General features: G+C 34.4%; 1 protein-coding gene across 1 annotated transcript in view; it reads left to right on the top strand.

Annotated features, from left to right (window-relative positions):
* LOC123247970 (serine/threonine-protein kinase MRCK alpha-like) overlaps positions 1-21,438 on the top strand; it is a 426,637-nt gene that overhangs the window by 249,067 nt on the left and 156,132 nt on the right. The window contains exons 6-8 of the mRNA XM_044677091.1: positions 7,607-7,700; positions 17,223-17,423; positions 18,469-18,717. Of these exons, the coding sequence (XP_044533026.1) occupies positions 7,607-7,700; positions 17,223-17,423; positions 18,469-18,717 (544 nt within the window). The remainder of the gene's footprint in view (positions 1-7,606; positions 7,701-17,222; positions 17,424-18,468; positions 18,718-21,438) is intronic.

Raw genomic sequence — 21,438 nt, 5'->3', positions numbered from 1 at the left:
TGTTTAGCCATTCCCCAATTGAGGGACACCCCCTTGTTTTCCAGATTTTTTGCCCCCACAAAGAACATGCCTATAAACATTTTTCTTTGTACAAACCCACCAGTGTTATAACTGGATCAAAGGGGATAGGGGTAGCTGGGTAACGCAGTGGATTGAGAATCAGGTCTAGAGATGGGAGGTCCTAGGCTTAAATCTGACCTCAGACACTTCCTAGCTGTGTGACCCTGGGCAAGTCACTTAACCCCCAATGCTTAGCCCTTGCCACTCTTCTGCTCCAAGACAGAAGGTAAGGGTTTAAAAAAAAAAAGGCATGCAATTTTTAAAGCTCTTTGGGCATAATTACAAATTGCCTTCCAGAATGATTGGATTGATTCACAACTCCACTAGCAGTGTATTAGTGTCCCAGTTTTGCCACACCCCCTCCAATATTTATTATTTTCCTTTGCTGTCATATTGGCCAATCTGCTAGGTGTGAAATGGTACCTCAGAGTTGTTTTGATTTGCATTTCTTTAATCAGGAGGGATTTAGAATACTTTTTCATGTGATTATTGATATATTTTTTTTTTATTTTTTTTTTAACCCTTGTACTTCGGTGTATTGTCTCATAGGTGGAAGATTGGTAAGGGTGGGCAATGGGGGTCAAGTGACTTGCCCAGGGTCACACAGCTGGGAAGTGGCTGAGGCCAGGTTTGAACCTAGGACCTCCTGTCTCTAGGCCTGACTCTCACTCCACTGAGCTACCCAGCTGCCCCCATATTGATATTTTTTTAATGTTTTAAAACTTTTTTTAAAAGTCATTCTGATTGATCTTGTGGGCAAGCTGTGTTTTATTTTGATGTTTTTCTTAAAGATATTTTCAAGTTATTCTCTTCTTGGCCTATGCCTTGGGCATCCTTGGCATCTTAATAATTCTTTGTCTTTTTTTAAACTTTGTTTTTGTTTTCTTATTCTTAAAGTCTTACTTTCCAGATTGGAACTTTATGTTAGATTAGACTCTGTGTAATTCTGCCTCTCATTGGCAGTCCTCCTGCTGTTATATTCCTATGGCATTTAGTGGCATATTCTTTAGGATCACTGGGGTTGCAGACTTTCCACAGAGCCCCTATTTGGTATGAAGAGCTTTGTCTGTTTGCTGCTTTTCTGGATTTCTGGGATTAAAATCCTAATCTTAAAGCACAGAAGTGACTATATCGCCTATTCAAACTCCTGTCCCTTCCAGGATCAAGTTTAAAAACGTCTGTGTAATGGCCAGAGTTGTCATAACCTATACTTCTCAGTCCCCATTTTTCTGGTTGATTCTTTGACAATGGCTTCCTTCCTGTACTTTGAACAAGAAATTTTATCTCCTGACCAAGAATTTTCTGTGGCTGTTGTCCATGTCTGAAATGCTTTCCCTCATTAATGCTGCCTCCTGGGTTTCTTCAACTCTTACCTAAAATCCTACATTCTGCAAGAAGTCTTAATCTTAATGCTTTTCCTCTGAATATCTCTAGTTTATATCTTGTTTGTATGTAATTGTATGTGATCTCCCCATTAGACCAGGGACTCTTTGAGAATAGGACCTGACTTTTGCCTTTATTTTCTCAGGAATTAGAAAAGTGCCACATATAGTAGGCACTTAAATATTTATGCTAGCAGTGGAAAGGGCAAGTGTAAGAGAAGAATAGGATGAATGAGAATGTGTGTGAGCTTGATTACAATTAAGAAATTAGTACCAAAGTTGAAAGTGATGCAGTAACTTACAGTTTTGTAGCTTAAATGTTTAGATAATACTTTCTTTTAGTATATAGATATACAATTTGAAAGTCACTAAAATTGTCATATGTTATGATTTTAGATATACCCCAAGGAGATCAAAGACATAAAAAAATGTTCAATATATACTTAAATATTTATATAAGAAAAAAATTCTCCATTGAACTTCACTTTTTGAACTGAAGTCTTCTTTTAAAAATATTTATAGAAGTACTTTTTATTATAGCAAAAAACTGGAAACAAATAGATATCTACAAATTTGAAAATGACTAAACAAATTTTGATGGTACATAATATAATTTCATTGCTATAAAAAAATAATGATGCTATCCACCTCCTTATAGAGAGATGATGGACTCATACTGCAAAATGAAGCATATTTTTTATGTGGCCAACTTGGGAATTTGTTTCGTTCAAGTGTGTGTGTGTGTGTGTGTAACAGGTTTTATTTTTCTCACTTTTTCTTTTTTTTTTTTAAGCCCTTACCTTTTGTCTTAGAGTCAATACTGTGTATTGGTTCTAAGGCAGAAGAATGGTAAGGGTAGGCAATGGGGGTCAAGTGACTTGCCCAGGGTCACACAGCTGGGAAGAGTCTGAGGCCAGATCTGAACCTAGGACCTCCCATCTCTAGGCCTGGCTCTCAATCCACTGAGCTACCCAGCTGCCCCCTTTTCTTACTTTTTCAATAGGTAAGTCAGAGGGGATAGAGAATTTGGAACTGTAAATAAAATTGTGTTTTAAAAAAGAAATAAAATGATGGCTATAAAGAATATAGGAAGCTGTGAAAACCTAATATAAACTAATACAAAATAAAGTAACCAGGAAATTTTCACAATAACTAAAACAGCATAAATGGAAACAACAACTACGAAAGTTAAAACTGAACACTGAAATTATAATGAGTAAGCCTGACAGTGAAGAATAAAGAGAAACATGTACCACTCTTTTTAAAAGAGGTGGAGGCTATAGATATGGAGCACTGTAAATGATACCAAATTTGACTGCTTTCTGAGTTGGTTTCACCAAGTTACATTTTCCCTTTCTTTTTTACTCTTTCTTATAAAGGCTGGTTGAGACTCTGCGAAGGATAGATTGAGAAATGAAAGTATTCTAAAATTATAAGAGATGGATAATTTAAAAAATACTTTTATAATAACTTTATAAGTTAGGTAGCATATTATTATTTGCATTTTATACACAGGGAAATGAAAATTAGAAAATTAAGGTGATTTGTCAGTGGTTACAATAAGTTTTGTGGCTGATATTCAAGCCTTGATCTTACACTTTTCATCTATGACAATTTGTAACTAAACTGGAATCTGTTCAGTGATATTCTTGACAGCTGATTATCCATTATGTGTCTTAAGATTTCTCTTGATGGCTAATTCCCTCTCTCATGAGAAATTTTGTGAGTTTTACTTAAAACAGCACTGGCTGTTAAATTTTCACTTAAATTGGGCTAATTCTCAAATCTGGCCTCAGACCCTTCCCAGCTGTGTGACCCTGGGCAAGTCACTTGACCCCTATTGCCCACCCTTACCACTCTTCCACCTAGGAGACAATATACAGAAGCTAAGGGTTTAAAAAAATAAAAAATTAAAAAAAAATAAATTGGGCTAATTCTTTCTACAACTTTTGGTTATATAGAGAATAGTTTCCCTCAGTACAGCAAAACTGTTTACTCCATCATTTAGGCTATCTCGCTAGTCTTAATGTATTGTTAACATTACAGTGACTGTAAATGTTCTGATATCTTCTTTAGTCCAAAGAAATCTGAGGTTCTTTTCTTGGTCATTGTTTGCCCTATTAACATAGTTAGATTAATCTTCTCCTTTTAACATCTTATTGCCTTTAATACAGACTTAAATATAGACTTTTTGGAGGAGGAAGTTGGGGAAAGAGAATTGCTCCTGCAAATCTAAAAATTTCCCCTTAACTCTTTATACTTTGTTTTTTCACTGTTAATTTTTTGAAGTTTAGAATTATTGTGGTATATGAAACTATTCCATTTTTTGTCACAATACTATGGCTCATTTCTTTTTAAAAATCTGAAAAATCCATGGGAAAGGAAGGTCATGTAGATTCTCAGGTGACAGTCCAACAGATGTTGGATATATCACAGGGATGATACACTATATTTCACAAATTGGATAGGATTCTTTTAATAGCCCAATAATGATTTGCTTGGTATTTGTTTAGAAAAAAAAAAACAAATTTCTCTCAGTGGGGAAAAGTATGAAAAAAATTGTCATCAGAAAATAATATCTCATAAATTTCCCATAATCAGGTAATAACATAATATTGAACAAATCCTTCTAAAATAATTTATTTATTTTTACAAATTTTCAGAGTCCTAGTGAGAGCTATAAAATATAAGAAGTATTTAAGTAGAGCGGTTGTTGAAACGAATACCTTCAATTGGCATGACATTGTTTCCAAAGACTGAAAAAACTCCATTAATCTTTTAAAACTAGGCACATGCCAGCTCCTTTTGCAACACCTCTGCAAAGCTGACTTTCACTATTTATCTGCCACTTGCTGCTCCTACGATTTCTTTTGTTTCTCTGCTTATCCCTGCTTTAATCATTTATCAGGCAAGTATGAGGAAACTCTTCCATACCCTATGTCCCATTCTCTTATCCCCCATCTTCCTTAAGCATATGCTTCCTACTCTAGCCTTTGAAATTCCTGTTTCATAATGAACAAACTTTCTGAACAGTTCCACAGTGTTCCTCCTCACTGCCACTTCCAGATTCTACCTTTAGTAACATCACTCAGCAACCTCTACTCTTAACTAAATCAAAATGTTAGTGTGCTTTAATAAGCTGTGCTTATTGTTATTAATAATAATTAATAAGCTGTGTTTATTAATAATAGCACTTAATAATAAGTGCTTAATAAATCAAATTCACTGGTGCAATATTGTTCAATTTATAGATATGGTAGAGTTTAAAATAGAATTCATATGTATTCTAATGTTGAATATTTTATAAAATCATGATTTAAATCTAGGTCTCCAGGTGAATTTAAATCTTTGTCTCCAGACGAAAAGTCTTTTAAATTACAATATGCCATTCTGTGGCTGAGTTGTGATTCACATCATTAGAGGGAATATCTGCTAATGAGATTTCATTCATTGGAATATTAAGACTATTGGTCACATTGAAACCTAAGACTTGATCTTTTTATTATATTTATTTGTTGTAATGATACTTTTGTGTAATTAAATTTATATATGTATTGGCAAATTTTATTATTTTTGGAATTCATGCCTTTCAGATTATTTCAGTTTTTTAATAAACTTCAGAATCGTTAAGTTAAAACCATTGCATTAAAAACATAAAGCACCACAGACTCTTTTCCCTTAATTAAACTCTTTTGTAAATGGTTATTTTGCTTCTGTGTAAATACCACTGCTGTTCCCACAACCATTTTCTAAAGTAAATAAAAGCTTTGGAATGAGCTGTGGAACAGCAGTTGTCTAATATTTTTCCTTCAGATTAAAGGTATTACATAAGGGAGTGAGTGGTAGAACAGTATTAGCTGACAGATTAATATGATGCTTTTAAGAACTGTCCACTGTATTCAAAAGTAATAGTTTTTCTCTAGTATATTGTACCTAATGGAAATTGGGTATTACACAGACACTCTCAGTAATGTGGGGAGCATCTGTTCCTTGTTACCCACAATGTTTGACCATTTCACTACAAAGCAGTTGAACTTAAAACTTTTTTTTCTCTTTCAGAATAAGTGAATATGGCTTAAACAAATTTAATCTTTTTATTTTTTTAAAAATTGGTTAAAAAATAGCTTATAGTTTTATAGCTCTCTGGGCTTAATTCCAAATTGCTCTCAAAAATGGTTAGATCAGTTCACTGTTCTGACCAACAGTATATTAATGTCCCCACTCCTACATTTGTCATTTTGCCCAATCTATTTGGTATCAGATGATACCTCAGAATTGCATTCGTTTGCATTTCTCTAATCAGTAGTGATTTAGAGCATTTTTATATGCCTGTCTATGGCTTTTATTTCTTCATCCAAAACCTGTTCATATCTTTTGCCCATTTATTAACAAATTGTGGTATATGGTTGTGATGGAATACTACTGCACTGTAAGAAACAATAAAATTGATTTAAAAAATACTTTTAAAGAACTATATGAGATAATGAACAGTGAAATGAATAGAACCAAGATATTATTACATACAGTTACAGGTTTAATTAAGAATAACTTGTGAGGGGCAGCTGGGTAGCTCAGTGGAGTGAGAGTCAGGCCTAGAGACAGGAGGTGCTAGGTTCAAACCCGGCCTCAGACACTTCCCAGCTGTGTGACCCTGGGCAAGTCACTTGACCCCCATTGCCCACCCTTACCAATCTTCCACCTATGAGACAATACACCGAAGTACAAGGGTTAAAAACAAAACAAAAAAAAGAATAACTTGTGAACATTCACCTCCAGAGAATAAACTGAGAAATGGAAACGCGTAAACTATCATCTATATATTTTGTCAGATGATGCCTTCTGTGGTGTGAGGTGAGGAAGAGGCTTAATAAAAATAAGTACATAAATGGAATATACTTTTAAAAAAAGCTAATAGTATGAAAATGTATATCTTTTTTATAATTGTACTTTTAAGGCCTCTTAAACCTTGTTTTAAAGTGTGAGATTTGACTTGGTAGATACTTTGATTTTAATGAAATCTTCCCCTGATATCTAACTACTGAGAATTTCACTTACTGTACTTCATAATTTCCTCTGAAATTCCAAATCTGGATCTCCCCTAAATTGTGACAATAAGGTGATTTGTTCATGTAGCAAGAGTAGAAGAGTTATAACTCAAAATGGTGTGTTTGTATTCATGCAAATGTAAAGAAAAATATTCTATTCAATGAGTAGATCCCTTAAGAAGAATTTATGGGAAGAAGAGATGAACAAGAGCTGAGCTACATGGGGTAGAAAGATATGAATTAGTTGCCATCAGTCTTGTTGGAAGGAGAGAAATCATGGAGTCAACTGTTGCTATATACTCAACCAAAGCTTTCATTTACTTTGCAAAATTGTTGTGGCAACAGCAAAGGGAAAGTAACCATTCTGAAGAAATGAACTTATGACGTTATAGTTGACATGGATATTTCATTGTATTTTGAAGCAGTTTATTTATTTTTGCAAAATGGAAGATGTTTTCAAATATTAACATTGAGATAGGAGAACTAAATATATGTGCTGTTATTAGTGCTCAAGAAAACTCCAGGCATACACTTAACTACATTCTTAACTTTTTGCTCTTCCTGTGATGTTTGTAGAGAATAATCACAAGCTTTTTTTAAAAATGTAATATAGGCCTGTATAAAACATACTTCTGTTTGTGGTGAGAATAGTCCTAACAGCAGTATGAAAGGAATGTAAGCTAGGGATGACTATAATTTAGTCCAAATAAAGATGATTCCTATTCCCATCATAAAATAACATGCATATTTACATATTAGGAATTGCCATCAGAAACTCACAAAAATGTGTAAGATATTACTTTTTAATGCCTTCTCAGCATAAAGAAATGGACAAATATAGAACTACTATATATATTCAGCTTCTGATAGCCATTCAAAAGGCTGTTGCTAATCAGAAGTAGATGGCAGAACTCTGGACAAGCAGATTATCTTAAGTTTCTGGTCCACAAGAGAGGTATATATTACTCTCTTGCTGGCAATTTGAACTCACAAATAAATAATAATTACTTAGCGAATCCCAAAGTTCTTTAGAAAAGAAACAATTTAAGAGCAATCTTATCAAATAACATCTCATGTATATTTTTCCCCATCTAAAACTTTAATGCATTTTTTTTGCAGGGATATTAAGCCTGATAATATCCTAATGGATATGAATGGTCACATTCGGTTAGCGGATTTTGGTTCTTGCTTGAAACTCATGGAAGATGGAACAGTATGTATATTTGGAAAAATATTGCCTCAAAAATTTTCATTAAAACCTTTTTTCTTTATTCGTCTGTTTTAGAAATCATTTCTGGAAACTTTCTTATAATAGAGTTTTCCTATAATGTCTTTGTTCTAAATTTTGTTTTGTTTCAAACTTAATAGGTATAGTCAAAATAAAACCAACATAATGAGGAATGAAATTAGACATAAAAATAAAAAAAGAATGATGATATTTTCTTTTATTCCCTCTTTTGTTCTCCCTTTTACTTGTGTCTTTTGCAGATTTTGTTGTTATAAATTTTCGGATAGCCATAGTCAAAGACAGTGTGATGTATTTTCTGACTTTGCTTTCTTTTCTTTGCATTGCTGTAGACTTTCTATGTTTCTTGCAATTTTTATATATTTTTGTGGAATCTTTATATTCCATCATGGATGGTAATATGGTATAGTGTATAAAGAGCCACTCTCAGAGCCAAAAAGATCTGGGTTCAAGTTCACCTCTCATACTGGTTTTGTATCTCTGGACTAGAAGGTTCCTTAAGCTCTCATTGGTCTAGGCTAGAAGTGCCAAACACACTGCCTATAGCTCACCAACACTCATGAGTTGTAGAATCCTGAACCAGATGAAAAGGTAGTTTCTTTATTATTTTAATGTGTTGACTTATTATTAAAATATATAATTATATTTGGTTTTTCTAAGACAGTATGTGACCCTCAAGGATCTTGATATATTATCTAGTGACTCTTGTTTCTATTTGATTTTGACATCACTGCTCTAGGCAACTTTCTATGTAAGTTTCACATAAAGTGTGTTAATAAAAAGATTTTCCTCATTAGAGATTTCTCTATGCCAATAAAATTACTGGTTTAGTACCTATCTATAACTCTCAAGGTACAATTTTGTTGACATACAGAGTTTATTCAGCTGTTACTTAATTGCTTTATATATAATTATTTCCTTTTGACTATAACTAACAGAAAGTGTTAGGAGTATTTTTTGTTTAGTTGAATTTCCTACTTTTAAAAATGTCCCCTTTGGTTTTGGTTCTAGTAATTGAATTACTTGATAAAAGGACTGTTAATTTTAAGTTCTTGTTTTCAAAATTGATTTCCTCTAAAAGATTATACCAGTTTTCACTTCTCAAAAAGTTTGATGACCTTCTCTGTTTCCTCACATTCTCACATATTGAATTTTATCTTTTTAAAATAATCATTTCTATTTTGATGGACATGATAGTATCCTAATTATTCTGTTACTTATTTCATTGATTTCAAATTTGAGCATTGTTTCACATGATTATTACTAATTTTTCTTTCTCCTAGAAATGACGATCTTTTGACTATTCATTGCAGCATGGATATTATTATTATAAACTTATAGCATAAAATCTAAATTTGAGGAAAAATTTGTCTTGAATCTATATCTCTACAACTTCTGTCCATTGTTCTTAGTTATATGCTTTGAGCTCAAGTAGAAAAAGTGTAATCCATTCATATTAACTGTATCTAATTTTAAAATTAAATTGTTGATAATTTGATTTATTTGGTATTAAATGTACAAATAGAATAGACTTTACTATGTTGATTCAAACTACTAATCATTTATATTGGCTATCTCATTATTATTTATGTTATTTAGCAGATTTATTTTTTATTCATTGCCATTTTATTGAATTATTTAATTCATTAATGCTTAACATCATGATTATTAGACATTTCCTGTGTTTCTTTTGCCCTAATTTTTATCCTTTTTCTCTTTTTCTAAATTAAATTATTTTTCCAATTAACAGCATTTTATTTTATCTTCCTTCTCTTTCCCTCTTTGTCTTTTATTTCTTCCATGGGAAAGGAAAAACAAAACCATTGTAAAGAGATGCATAATAAAGGAAAACAAATGCCCATATTGACTCTATTCAAAAATATTCTTATTCTACTTTTTCAATCTAGTAGTTCTCTGTCTGGAGGTGTCTCATCACTAGTCCTTTGGAATCATAATTGGTTATTACATTTGTCTGAGTTCTTAAAAGTCTTTCAAAGTTGCTTGTCATTATAGAATTATATACATTTTTCTCCTTGTTATGTTCATTTCACTCTTCCATCAGTTCACGTCTATACAATTTTCTCCAAAACTATCATTTTTTCATTCCATTACTTTTAAATGTAATTTAAGATATTCTTCAGCTTATAGGAATCCTTTTAGTTTTCTATTTCTTTGCTTCTACAAAAAATAAGCTCATATAAATATTCTTGTGCATATGGGTCCTTTCCTTCTTTCTTTGTTCTTTTTGGCAATAATCCTAGTAGTGGAATCTCTAAGCCAAAAGGATGTGCTCAAGTTAGTACTTTAGGGACATCGTTCCAAATTCTTTTCCAGAATAGCAAAGCCAATTTATACTCTACTAAGTAAAGTGCATGAATGTGCCTGTTTTTCCACAATCCTTTCAGCATTTATTTTTCTTTTTTATAAAGTTGGCCAATTTAAAGTGTGTGAGGTGGAATCTCAGAGTTGTTTTAGTTTACATTTTTAATTATTAGATATCATCTGGAGCATTTTTTCATATGACTGCCTAGATATTGGATTTTTTCTTCAAGAACTGCTTGTTCCTTTGATCATGTAACATTTTGAGAATATATATTTTTAAATTCTCAACTCGCAATTCCTTCCTCTTTTAAATCAGTACTTTTGGGGGAAATAACGGGGTTTGCATTATTGGTTTTGCTTACTAATTTGGTATTTATCTGTTCCTAAAATTTTCTTCTTTTCTATGTTCCTATTTACCTATCTCTGTCCTTTGGATGAACAGTTTAAATGGTTAATTTTACTTTATTTCTTTTTATTGATTGATTTCTATCCTTTTATACCTCCCTTTTCCCTGGCTTAAGGAAATAGTTCAAAATTTTCTCTTCCTTCTTTCCTTTTATCCCTTATTTTACATAATTTCCTCTTGTTTTACTCTCTTCCAGGAAGTTTTCTTTCGCTTTTTCCTCCTTTTAAATTTATTTTTCCTTGAAAGTTTGTTCTGAATTTTATTTTTTAATTCATGGACACAACTTTTATTAGCTCCTATTTTTTTTTCTTTGTATCTTTTAGGAGGTGAACTTCTAAATTTCCAGAAGTGAGCTTCTTCTTCTATCAGTTGGAAGTTGCTATTGACTTTGTAAATGCTATTGTAGGGGATAAAATTAATATGGTTTGACTAAATATAAGAGGATGTGGTCGCTGATATTATAACTCAAGTCAAAATGACTTTTTATTTAGCAGCTTTTATTTACAAAATAAAAGGAAAGAGTAGAGTAGAGAAATGTGAAAGAGGGTAGAGTAAGCAGTCTAGCTAATCACCCTAAATGTTTGCTTTGGTGCCTGGCTTAACTCAGGTAGGGCTTGTTAACCCTCCACCTGAGGACCCTCAGTCAGAGGGCCATTTAGCCAGAAGGCTATGTAAACCAGAGGATCTGGTGGTGAATGACCATGCAGTCTCCTCAGGAAACTAATCTCTCCAGGAAATGAGTCAACTTTTCACTCACCCACGTTGCAGTCCGAAGGGGAAAATCCAAGGGCAGTTTTGCCAAATGCTGGAGTCCCAGGTCCATGCTGAAGAAGGTCATCCACCAGTCTCCAAAGCCTAGAAAGGGCTCAAAAACTTCGTGACAGGAAGTTTTGGCCACTTTTAAAGAACCTTCTTTGCGTCACTTCCTGTACCTTCCTGTACTTTAGGGGACCAATTGTAGTCTTTAAATTTGCTTAGGACTGCCAAGGGGGCATCAGTTGTTACTGGGGATACAAACCCCTTTAATAAGTAGTTTGTGGACTTCCCCTACTTTTGTGTTAAGTAGGGGTGTATTTGCTTCTGGTTGATTAAATTTAAAAGTAGCCAAGGGGAGAGTTAATCCCATCTTCATACTATGTAGTGTTCTTTATCTTGTTTTATGCTGTATCTTGCTCTTTAAAATGTCATTTTCTGGGGCAGCTGGGTAGCTCAGTGGAGTGAGAGCCAGGCCTAGAGACGGGAGGTCCTAGGTTCAAATCCGGCCTCAGACACTTCCCAGCTGTGTGACCCTGGGCAAGTCACTTGACCCCCATTGCCTACCCTTACCACTCTTCCACCTATAAGTCAATACACAGAAGTTAAGGGTTTAAAATAAAAAAAAAAAAAAATGTCATTTTCTGAGGAGTATACAGTAGGACCCCCATATTCCTGGGAGATATGTTCCAAGACTAAATATAAGCAAATGATAGTAGTATATGTACTCTTATCACTGTCCCTGCCCTTCTGCTTAGTGTTCCTTATACTCCTCCCCTCAAAAAGAATAAAGCTAACAAAAGATCCCACCAGTGGAACTGGTAGAGAGACCTCATTACATGAAGAATGGATCTTTACCCCATTCTTCTCACCTTACCTCCAGCCCACATGTCTGTCTTCCATCCATATGTACTTGGACTATGTTTGTTCCTGATCTTGTGTTCTTGAACTACATACTGGTTTCCTTCCTCATCCAGCAGTGGAAGCCCCTTTCCTAGCTCTCTCCTATCTCTGGAATTCAAAGTTGACTACAGATAACTGAAACTGCAGAAAGTGAAACCACAATTAAGCGGGGTGGGAACTGTTGTGAAGCCTGATGAAAGTAGTGTTTTGTGGTAAGAGCTTTCTCTTTCCCAAGATATGAGGCCTAGTCTTTAGTCCTGTCCCTATCATCATCAATCCATGCCTGAAACCATGTTATCCTATATCTGTTTCTAAGACTTCTCTAAAATTATGGATGTAGGCCCTCTGTGGGGACTCATGTAATTTTTCTTTGGGTACGTTGCTATCCAGGGAGATATAACCATTTCTCAGATAAGATGATTTCCTAATGTGCAATTCCATCCTCTCCTCAAATAAAGCCCCTTTCATTATGAGTAACTTTCTTTTCCTTTTAATGTATATTGCCTTACCCATGAAATTATTCTTCATTGGATTCATTTCCTTTCCCTTTCTATGTTTAGACCCATCACTCTTCCTTTAACAATTTTGTTATTAAAAGAGGGATTGTCCCAGCACCTCCTTCCCTTTGTTTTTATTCTATTCTCCTAAAGCATTTCTTACTTTTTGAGAAACTTATGAAGTTGGTAGGAATGGATTAGCCACTCTCCTCTGTCTCCACTCCTCATATCCTCATTCCTGTAATTTCCCACTCTATTGCTCCCTCCCCTCCCCTGTAAGAGGTTGCTTACTTAAGAGGACTCCATGCATAGAAAGTTAATGCAACTCTTCTGTGTAACTTTTCCTGATTTTTAAAATTCTGCTAAATCTTTTAATTTCTTAAGATCTGTTCATCCCTTGATAATCTTGTTTTTTTTTTATTTTTTTACTACATAGATGGATATTTTTCCTCTTAGAAAATAGTAATGTATAAGCATGAGAGAATTTATTTTATCATTAATTCTTTTCTTGGTTTATTGTACTTATTTACTTTTCTTATGTTTTAGATGTTTTCCCAAGTCATAATTTGTTGGGTTTTTAAAACTCCTTCCTTCTGCCAATACTAAAAATCAGTTCCAAGGTAAAAGAGTAGTAAAAGCTGGTCATTTGGGACCAAGGGACTTGCTCAGAATTACACAACTAGGAAATACCTGAGGCCAGTCTGTTTTTTCTTAGAAAGCTCATATGCTTCTCTCTCTCTCTCTCTCTCTCTCTCTCTCTCTCTCTCTCTCTCTCTCTCTCTCTCTCTCTCTCTCTCTGTCTCCCTCTCTCCCACTCTCCCTCTCTACCTCTCCCTCCTGCTTGTTTACCTTACCTTTCCTATAGAATGTGAGCTCCTTGAGAGCAGACATTGTCTTTCTTTTCTGTTCTTAACCCCAGTGCTTATATATTTTATATACATATATATCTAGTGCTTTTCATCTAATTAACACTTAAAAGCCTTTTCATTCATTTTCTGTTATAAATTTAACTTTTATTCTTTTTTGCAATATTATATTCCATTCTTGTGTTTTCTAATGAATGCAGAATAATCTTGATTTATTTAAATGGTATTATATATTTGAAATACCTTTTCCTATATCCTTATCTTTGGTTTGGTATTATTACTTGCCTTATTTTGATATAGATTTTACTTTGGTTTCTGTAAGGTATATAAAACCTACCATCCTGGAAAGATTTTGAATATTGAACCAATAACAGATTGAATCTGTTTTCTGGTAACTAACCTAGCTAAGTATGGAAATGCATATCATTAATAGCCTGGCTTTCTTATTGTTCCTCAGTAATCTTTTTTTGGGGGGCCATAACCACTTGTGAAAGAAAGGAAAATTTTTAAATTGTTCTCAGTCCTATATAGCCTACTTTCACTTCAGCAATGATAATGGCAGATTTGTGGGAAAGGGGACGTGAATACTTAGAATAAAAATGACAAATAAACTTAAATTGATTATTAATTATCTGAATCTCAGATCCTGGTCCTAAAATCAAGGAGTGGACATGTTCTCTGGAACTCAATCGTATTAGTCTTAGCATTCTTACTAATTAAAAAAAAAACACAACAAAAACAAAAGAAAATAGTGACTTATAGCCAAATGGAAAGATGGTTTACAGGTACCCCTTCAAGAAGCAAAAAAAGAGTTGGCAGAGTATGTTTTATTGAATGCCCAACATCAAGAAACATTATTTCATTAAATATTTGGTCACCATTATTACAGTACTGATAAAAGACTACCCTGAAAATAATTATACTTTATGTACCAACATTGGTTATTGACAATGAAGAGATAGAGAAATTATTTGAATAATTTGCCAAGACCCTGCAAATTGAGTATTGAACTAACAATAGATTGAGTTGGTTTTCTGCAAATCAAATTAACATATGCTCTCATACTTCATAACTTCACTGCAAAAATTAAAAATAAAAAATTCTAAGCTATTATCTTTTATTATCTTGTTGCCAAATTCCTTATTTCTAGTAGTTGATCAAGAGAATAGCTAAGATTTTCACATAGCAATTGCTATAATGTCATTCTATTTTTATATCTCAAGGCAGCCGTTCTTAAAAGTATTGTCAGGGCATCCTCAAGGTCAAAACTATTTTCATTTTAATGCTTAAACATTTTAATTTCCAATTAAATTATATATTAAGTATGTATATGTGTGTGTGTGTGTGTGTGTGTGTGTGTGTGTGTACACACACAAAAGCTATTTGTGAGGTCCTTAACTTTAAAAAGGACCCTAAGATCAAAATGTTTGAGAATTGCTACACTAGAGTTAAGATCTATGAGCTAGGTAACCGTACAGATGGGACAAATCAGAATTGGGTTCAATAGGTTAGAGCATTTGACCAAATCTAGTTATATGCATTTAAATACATAAATGTATTGTCATATATTGGATTCTATAAAATCCAGTTTAAGAAATCTAAGACTAATAGGCTATATTTAGAGAGCAATTTGCCTGAAAAACACCTGGACTTCTTAGTGGACTTCAAGTTCCTAAATCAGTTGTATAATATTACAACTAGAAAAGATTAAATGGTCTTAGTTTGCATTTTGAAGGTCATGAAATATAAACTCCAACAATAGAAAATATGTTCTTTGACAGGAAAGATTATTTCTTTATTTTTGTATTCATATGCCTAGTACCTGACACAAAAGAGTCGCTTAATAATTGATAAGAAAGTAATAGTACTGCATTGACTCTGGTTTGGCCATCCACTTTTCATTGTGTTTAGTTTATGGACATCACATTTGAGTATATGTGCTGCTGAAGTGAGAACTGGACATCACTTTTGAGAAGCATTTTGATTGCCAAGATCATCCAAATAAATTTGGCCAAATTGGTGAAGGGCCCTTATATTATGGTATATGAGGATTAGTTGAACTTAGAATTCTTTAGCCAGACCAGTGAATACTAGGGGAAGATGATAATGATATTCATTCAAGTTTTTGGAGAGCTGTCATGTGAAAGAGGAAAGACTCTTGGTCCAAGAGAGCAGAACAAGGAGTAATAGATAGAAGTTTCAGAGAGGCAAATTTAGATTTAAAACTAGGAGACATTTTCTAATAATTAGAGCTATTCAAAGTAGGATGGACTGCTTTAGGAGGTAGATTTTACTTCTCAATAAAGGTCTTCAAGCAAAGCCAAAAGCTTGATGAATATTCATTTGTCAGGTATGTTACAAAGTAGAATTCTCATTTTAGTGCAAATTTGGCTAGATGATCTTTAAGTTCCTTTGCACTGTTGAGGTTGTGCTATCTAATAATTCTTTAATCAAAGGAATTACCACGGTGTTTTTAAATTGGGGAGTGTGTGTGTGTGTGTGTGTGTGTGTGTGTGTGCGCGCGCGCTTGTGTGTGATGAGCTTTTTTTTTTTTTTTTTTTTTTAATACTGGGTTTGATCTACAAAAGTAGGTTGGCACTTGTAGTGCAATTTATAGTTTTAGGGCTAGTACATGTCAGAATCCCTTAGGTCACATAGCCAGTATGTATGTCAGCAGCAGGGCTTGAACCTAGATCCTCTTTAAGTGTCCTCTCTAACCACCATACCATATTGCCTCATTTTTGTGAGTATAAACTCTTTCATAGTCTATCTTTCAATTTTTTCCTAACTAATGCTCTTTTTTGTGTACTTCTTTTTTTCCAAAATGAACAAATTAGAGATACCACATGCATTTAATGAGTAGTATTTATTAATAAATGCTTTTCCTGTCTTTTCTTTTTTGGTGCATGACTATGTAGTCAAGTTCAGTTTATTCCCATAAGTGTGTGTTAAATTATTTGTCAGTTTTATATTTGAAATAAATAATATTAAAAGCTAAAATACCATTAGCAAATTAAGGTTTTTAAAAAATAAAACCCGCTAGTTTAAGGGGCAAAGTGAGTATTTAGGAGGGGAACGGGTAAAGAGGAGTTCTGTAATAAGAGAATTTTTAATATAACATTAAAGTCAAACCATTTTTTTGAATGCCAAAAAAAAAAACCAAACTTATTCTCTATGTATATAGTTATTGACTTTAGCTTATCTTTTGTCTTATAGTGAAGACTAGAAGTCTCCAGAAGATAGAGGACACTGTTTTCAAATGCAATGATTTTTATAATTTTCAAATCATGCCTAAGACAAGCATTTTGTCCCAGTTCTGACAAAGGACATCTGTATATTGAATAGTTTTAATTCAGGATGCTTCCTGTAGTCACCTGTAGTAGTATTATGTAAAGCAGGGGTTAGCAACGTATGGCTCTCAAGCCATATCTGGCTCTTTTGAGGGCCAGATATGGCTCTTTCTGCAGGAGCCATAAAGTCAATTTTTTTTTTCAGGCGCTGTTACAGGAGTGCACACTATGAGCACTGTACGACTCTCACGAAATTACATTTTAAAAAATGTGGCGTTTATGGCTCTCTCAGCCAAAAAGGTTGCTGACCCTGATGTAAAGGATATTTTCATTGGAATCAACACTTCCCTGTTTCCTGATGATTTTATTTGATATTTATTTCACTATTTTGAAGAACCCTAATTTCATCATGTGGGGATTCACTAGCTTACTAAAAATGTGTACTTCTACAGGTTCAATCCTCTGTGGCTGTTGGTACTCCAGACTATATATCTCCAGAAATCCTTCAAGCCATGGAAGATGGGAAAGGAAAGTATGGACCAGAGTGTGACTGGTGGTCTTTGGGTGTCTGCATGTATGAAATGCTCTATGGAGAAACACCATTTTATGCTGAATCTCTGGTGGAAACCTATGGGAAAATAATGAATCACAAAGTTAGTATTTAAAATCTTTTTTTAAAAAACTTTCTAGGTGAACGAAATAACATAATGTAATCTAAAAATGCTAATGTTTTCTAGGAAAATGACCAACTTTAAATATTTTTAGTCATAACTTTTTAAAGCCTCACATTTTTCCTAAAAACAAAAGCCCAGATTTTTAATATCAATAGTATACCAATGGTATGAAAATAAAAATTATAAAAGTGAAACTTAAACAATAATATCATTATTCCTAATAGTAAAAATTTGACAGATGTAGAGGATAAATTAGAGAAAGGGAGTCAGGAAATAAGTGAGCCACTTAGGAAACCAGTACAGTCGTACAAGTAGAAGTTGATGAGGGCCTATGAATGGCCTTGTGAATGGGGGAAAAAGGAGACATGAAATAGATGTAGATAGAATCTGCAAGATGTGACAACTGCTTAGTTGTTCCACTGTGAAGCACAGGGACAAGTCAGTGTTGTCTTTAAGGTTACAAACCTGGATAACTGGAAGAGTGGTTAAGAAATAGGGAAGTTTAGAGGATATTTAGGAGAAAGGATGATGAGTCTCAACCTCCAAGCCAATAAAAACTCAATACTTCAGTTGCATAATTTTTATAAATTTATTTAGTGTTATTATATATATATGTGTGTACATATACATATATGTGTGTGTGTATATATATATTCATATTCTCCTTTATATTGACTCCATGAGAGGCACATACCAAGTCTTTTATCAGCTTCATATCTTTCCAGGTGTCTTGCACAGCCTTCTGTGTGTGTTAGATGCATAATGACATTGAGCATACTCACTCAGGGACATTACTGACTTGATGTGGTCATGTAGCTAGTTAAGTATAGGAAGTAGGATTTGAACTTATACTTTCCTGACTTCATGTTTAACAATATTGATTTATTGTCAATATAGATATTTTAAACTCCCCAATTAACATAAATCTAAACATTATAATTGATTTTTATTGATTATGGTGGTGTAATGTATATTCTTAAATCAAATGTTCATTTTTTATTTCTTATGGTTATCCAATTTTTAGGAGAGGTTTCAGTTTCCAGTTCAAGTGACAGATGTCTCTGAAAGTGCTAAAGACCTTATTCGAAGGCTCATTTGTAGCAGAGAACATCGACTTGGACAAAATGGCATAGATGACTTTAAAAACCACCCTTTTTTTGCTGGCATTGACTGGGATAATATTCGGAACTGTGAAGCACCTTATATCCCAGAAGTTAGTAGTCCTACAGATACTTCAAACTTTGATGTCGACGATGATTGTTTAAAGAATTCTGTAAGTATAATATTAAGAAAAATTCTTACTTTTAAAATTAAAACTTGTATTTTACATTTTAATATTTTAAAGAATTTAACAGTTTTCAGGAATTTCACTTGTACTGACTTTTTACTTGTTATTAGAAGGCATTTGTTGCATTTGCTTTTATATATGTATGTGGTATCCTGGAGGAAAATGATTTGCTTAAATATTCACATTTATAAAAGTTGTATTCATATTTCCTCTAACTTCTGTTTCTTTTGTCACCATCTTTCCCCTATCACCCAGACTCATAATAATCTCAGCCTTATCTATAGCTTTTCCTCCTTTACAAATAAGCAAGTCCTACCAGTTCTTCATCCATGTTTCAGTTCACTTCAATTCGATTTAGCAGGCATTTATTAAATACCAACAGCATAGTTATTTATCCTTGTTTTAGGCTTCAAGATATAGAGACAAAAATTAAATAGACCCTAACCCATTAAGAAGCTTACATTCTAATAAGTGGATACAAATATATACATATAACTAAATACAAAGTATATACAAAGTAATTTTTGGTGGGTTGACTATCGGTGAGTGATAACTTGGAGGATCAAGAAAGGCTTCTCAGAGAAGTCGAGGTTGCACTTGAATCTTACAAGGAATTGGGGATTTCAAGATGGGAAGATGAAGAGATAGAGAACATTTTAGACATAGGAGGCCAAAGGTAGAGTTCCTAGTTTCAGGAAAAGAAAATAGGCCAGGTTGGATAATAATGAGTAAGAGAGAATAATGTGAAATTAGTCTGGAAGGAAGAGAGGAAGGGAGAGAATAGCACTCTTGGCAAGAGGCCTCAACTTTTTCAGTGAAGTATGAGGCATGAGGCAAAGTTGGGAGAGAGGAGCTTTGGGAAGTTTGAGGAGGGAAGAAAAGGATTGGAAGAATTCCTGTGATGCATGGGATGGTGAGTTACTGAGATTTAAAAGGATTGCCATATTTCAGTAAGGGCCCAATTGAGATTTTATAAAATAAAATTGTAGTAATCCCTGTTAGCACAATTTCATGTTTTTCTCCAGTTTTATTCAGTGGCACATCAGTAGCAGGGAAAACAATAAATAGTAGGAGTAGTCCAAGACTGGAATTTGACAAAAGCAAGGTCTCTGACAGGTCAAAGGGTATAAGGGACCCAAAACAAAGAGGATCTTGAGATAAAGATGGAGAAGAAAAGAGTATGTAGCCAATGCTGGGGTGATAGCCTGGGAAAAAAAATAAGGATGAAGGGATTGGAAGTTGCAGTGAGGAAGAACATAGTTTGGAGTTGCAAGGCAGAGGGAGAGATACTAGAGATTTACTAGATAAATCCAAATCCATAAACATGAATACAGAACACTTATGGATGTTGATTTAATTTTCTTCCTCCCTGGCTGGTCTGAGTGATAGGATTGTTAGAAGCTTCAATATCTCTTATTATGTTTTTGCCCTCCTTTCCATATCCATTGCAACTGCATATTATTGTTATCTGGTCTATTCTGATAACCTCCTAGTTTGATTTCCCAGTGTACTATGTTACTTCCTAGGGCACTCCTCTACTTCCAGGGACCCTGTTGGTGAATCTGTGGCACATGTACCAGAGATGGCAGACAGAGACTTCTCTGTCCTGCTGTCCCCCTACAGAGTTGTTCCCTTCCCCCTCTCTACTGTGTCTCTCCACCTCTCTGCTCTTACTCCCTCCCCTGAGCCCAGAGCTCAGGCCACTCCCCTCCTTTTGTCCCTCTACTGCCTGGGACTAGGGATTACAGGGGGCAAGAGGTGGGGGCCTCCTCTCCCAACACCAAGACTGGCCCTATCCCCTAAAAGATCTCAACTTTGGTTCCTTCCTTCCCTTCCAGCGACTAGTGTAGAGGGTTACCCCTCCCCACAGAAGGCTAACTGCACTCCCTCTGCCCCCTGCTCTTATCCCCACATGGGTAGAAGTCCAATAGGCAGCCCCACTCCCAGTATGGCAGTCACCTCATGGGTGCACCATTGTTATACAAATATAAGTAGCCTAAAAGGCACTGAAGTTGCATCTCTGTGAACCGAGGTAAGTAGAGACCATGTGGGGCTGCATTTGAATCAGACTTGATAAGGACATGCACCCTACATTATAATAAGAAGGCAACTCCCCCCACCAAGCCTTCCCCCACCTAACTGACCCTACTAGTCTTTTCTTGCTGAGCCTGGGAGCAACTCCCTTGCTTGTCCCCTAGTGTGGCTGGGGTTCCCGTGGTCTCAGGAGGCAGCAAACCTCCCCTCACCAAGCTGACTGGGAGCCTGCCTCCCTGCCCCCAAATGCAGCTACTAAGGGTGGGGGGGTCAGCACTTGGTCTCTAAAAGGTTTACCATCATTGTCCTTAGGAATTTCTCTACCTAGAAAATATCTTAATATTTCAGAAAGCCTCTACAGTCTGACTCCAACTTAATCCAAATTTATTGCACACTATTCTCATTCTACTCTTAGATTTCTGCTAAAATCATTGTCCCTTGTTTTCATCTTGTCCTTTCCTATCTCCTTTTTTTTCCTTTCCTTTATACCTAGCATAAACTGTCCATCATCCCTAACTCTTTTCAATGAAATGAATCATCTCTATTCAAGGGCAAATTTATATTCTACCTTTTCTATGAAACCATTTTTGATTTCCCCAAAACTTAAAGCAATCTTTCTCTTTTTTCAAATTTCTTGATAGCATTTTAGATTTTTCTTTTTTTGCTTATCAC

Source organism: Gracilinanus agilis, chromosome 4, assembly GCF_016433145.1.
Source record: "Gracilinanus agilis isolate LMUSP501 chromosome 4, AgileGrace, whole genome shotgun sequence".
Classification (NCBI taxonomy): domain Eukaryota; kingdom Metazoa; phylum Chordata; class Mammalia; order Didelphimorphia; family Didelphidae; genus Gracilinanus; species Gracilinanus agilis.
The sequence above is the reverse complement of the archived record's forward strand: the minus strand, read 5'-3'. Positions and strand labels throughout refer to the sequence as shown.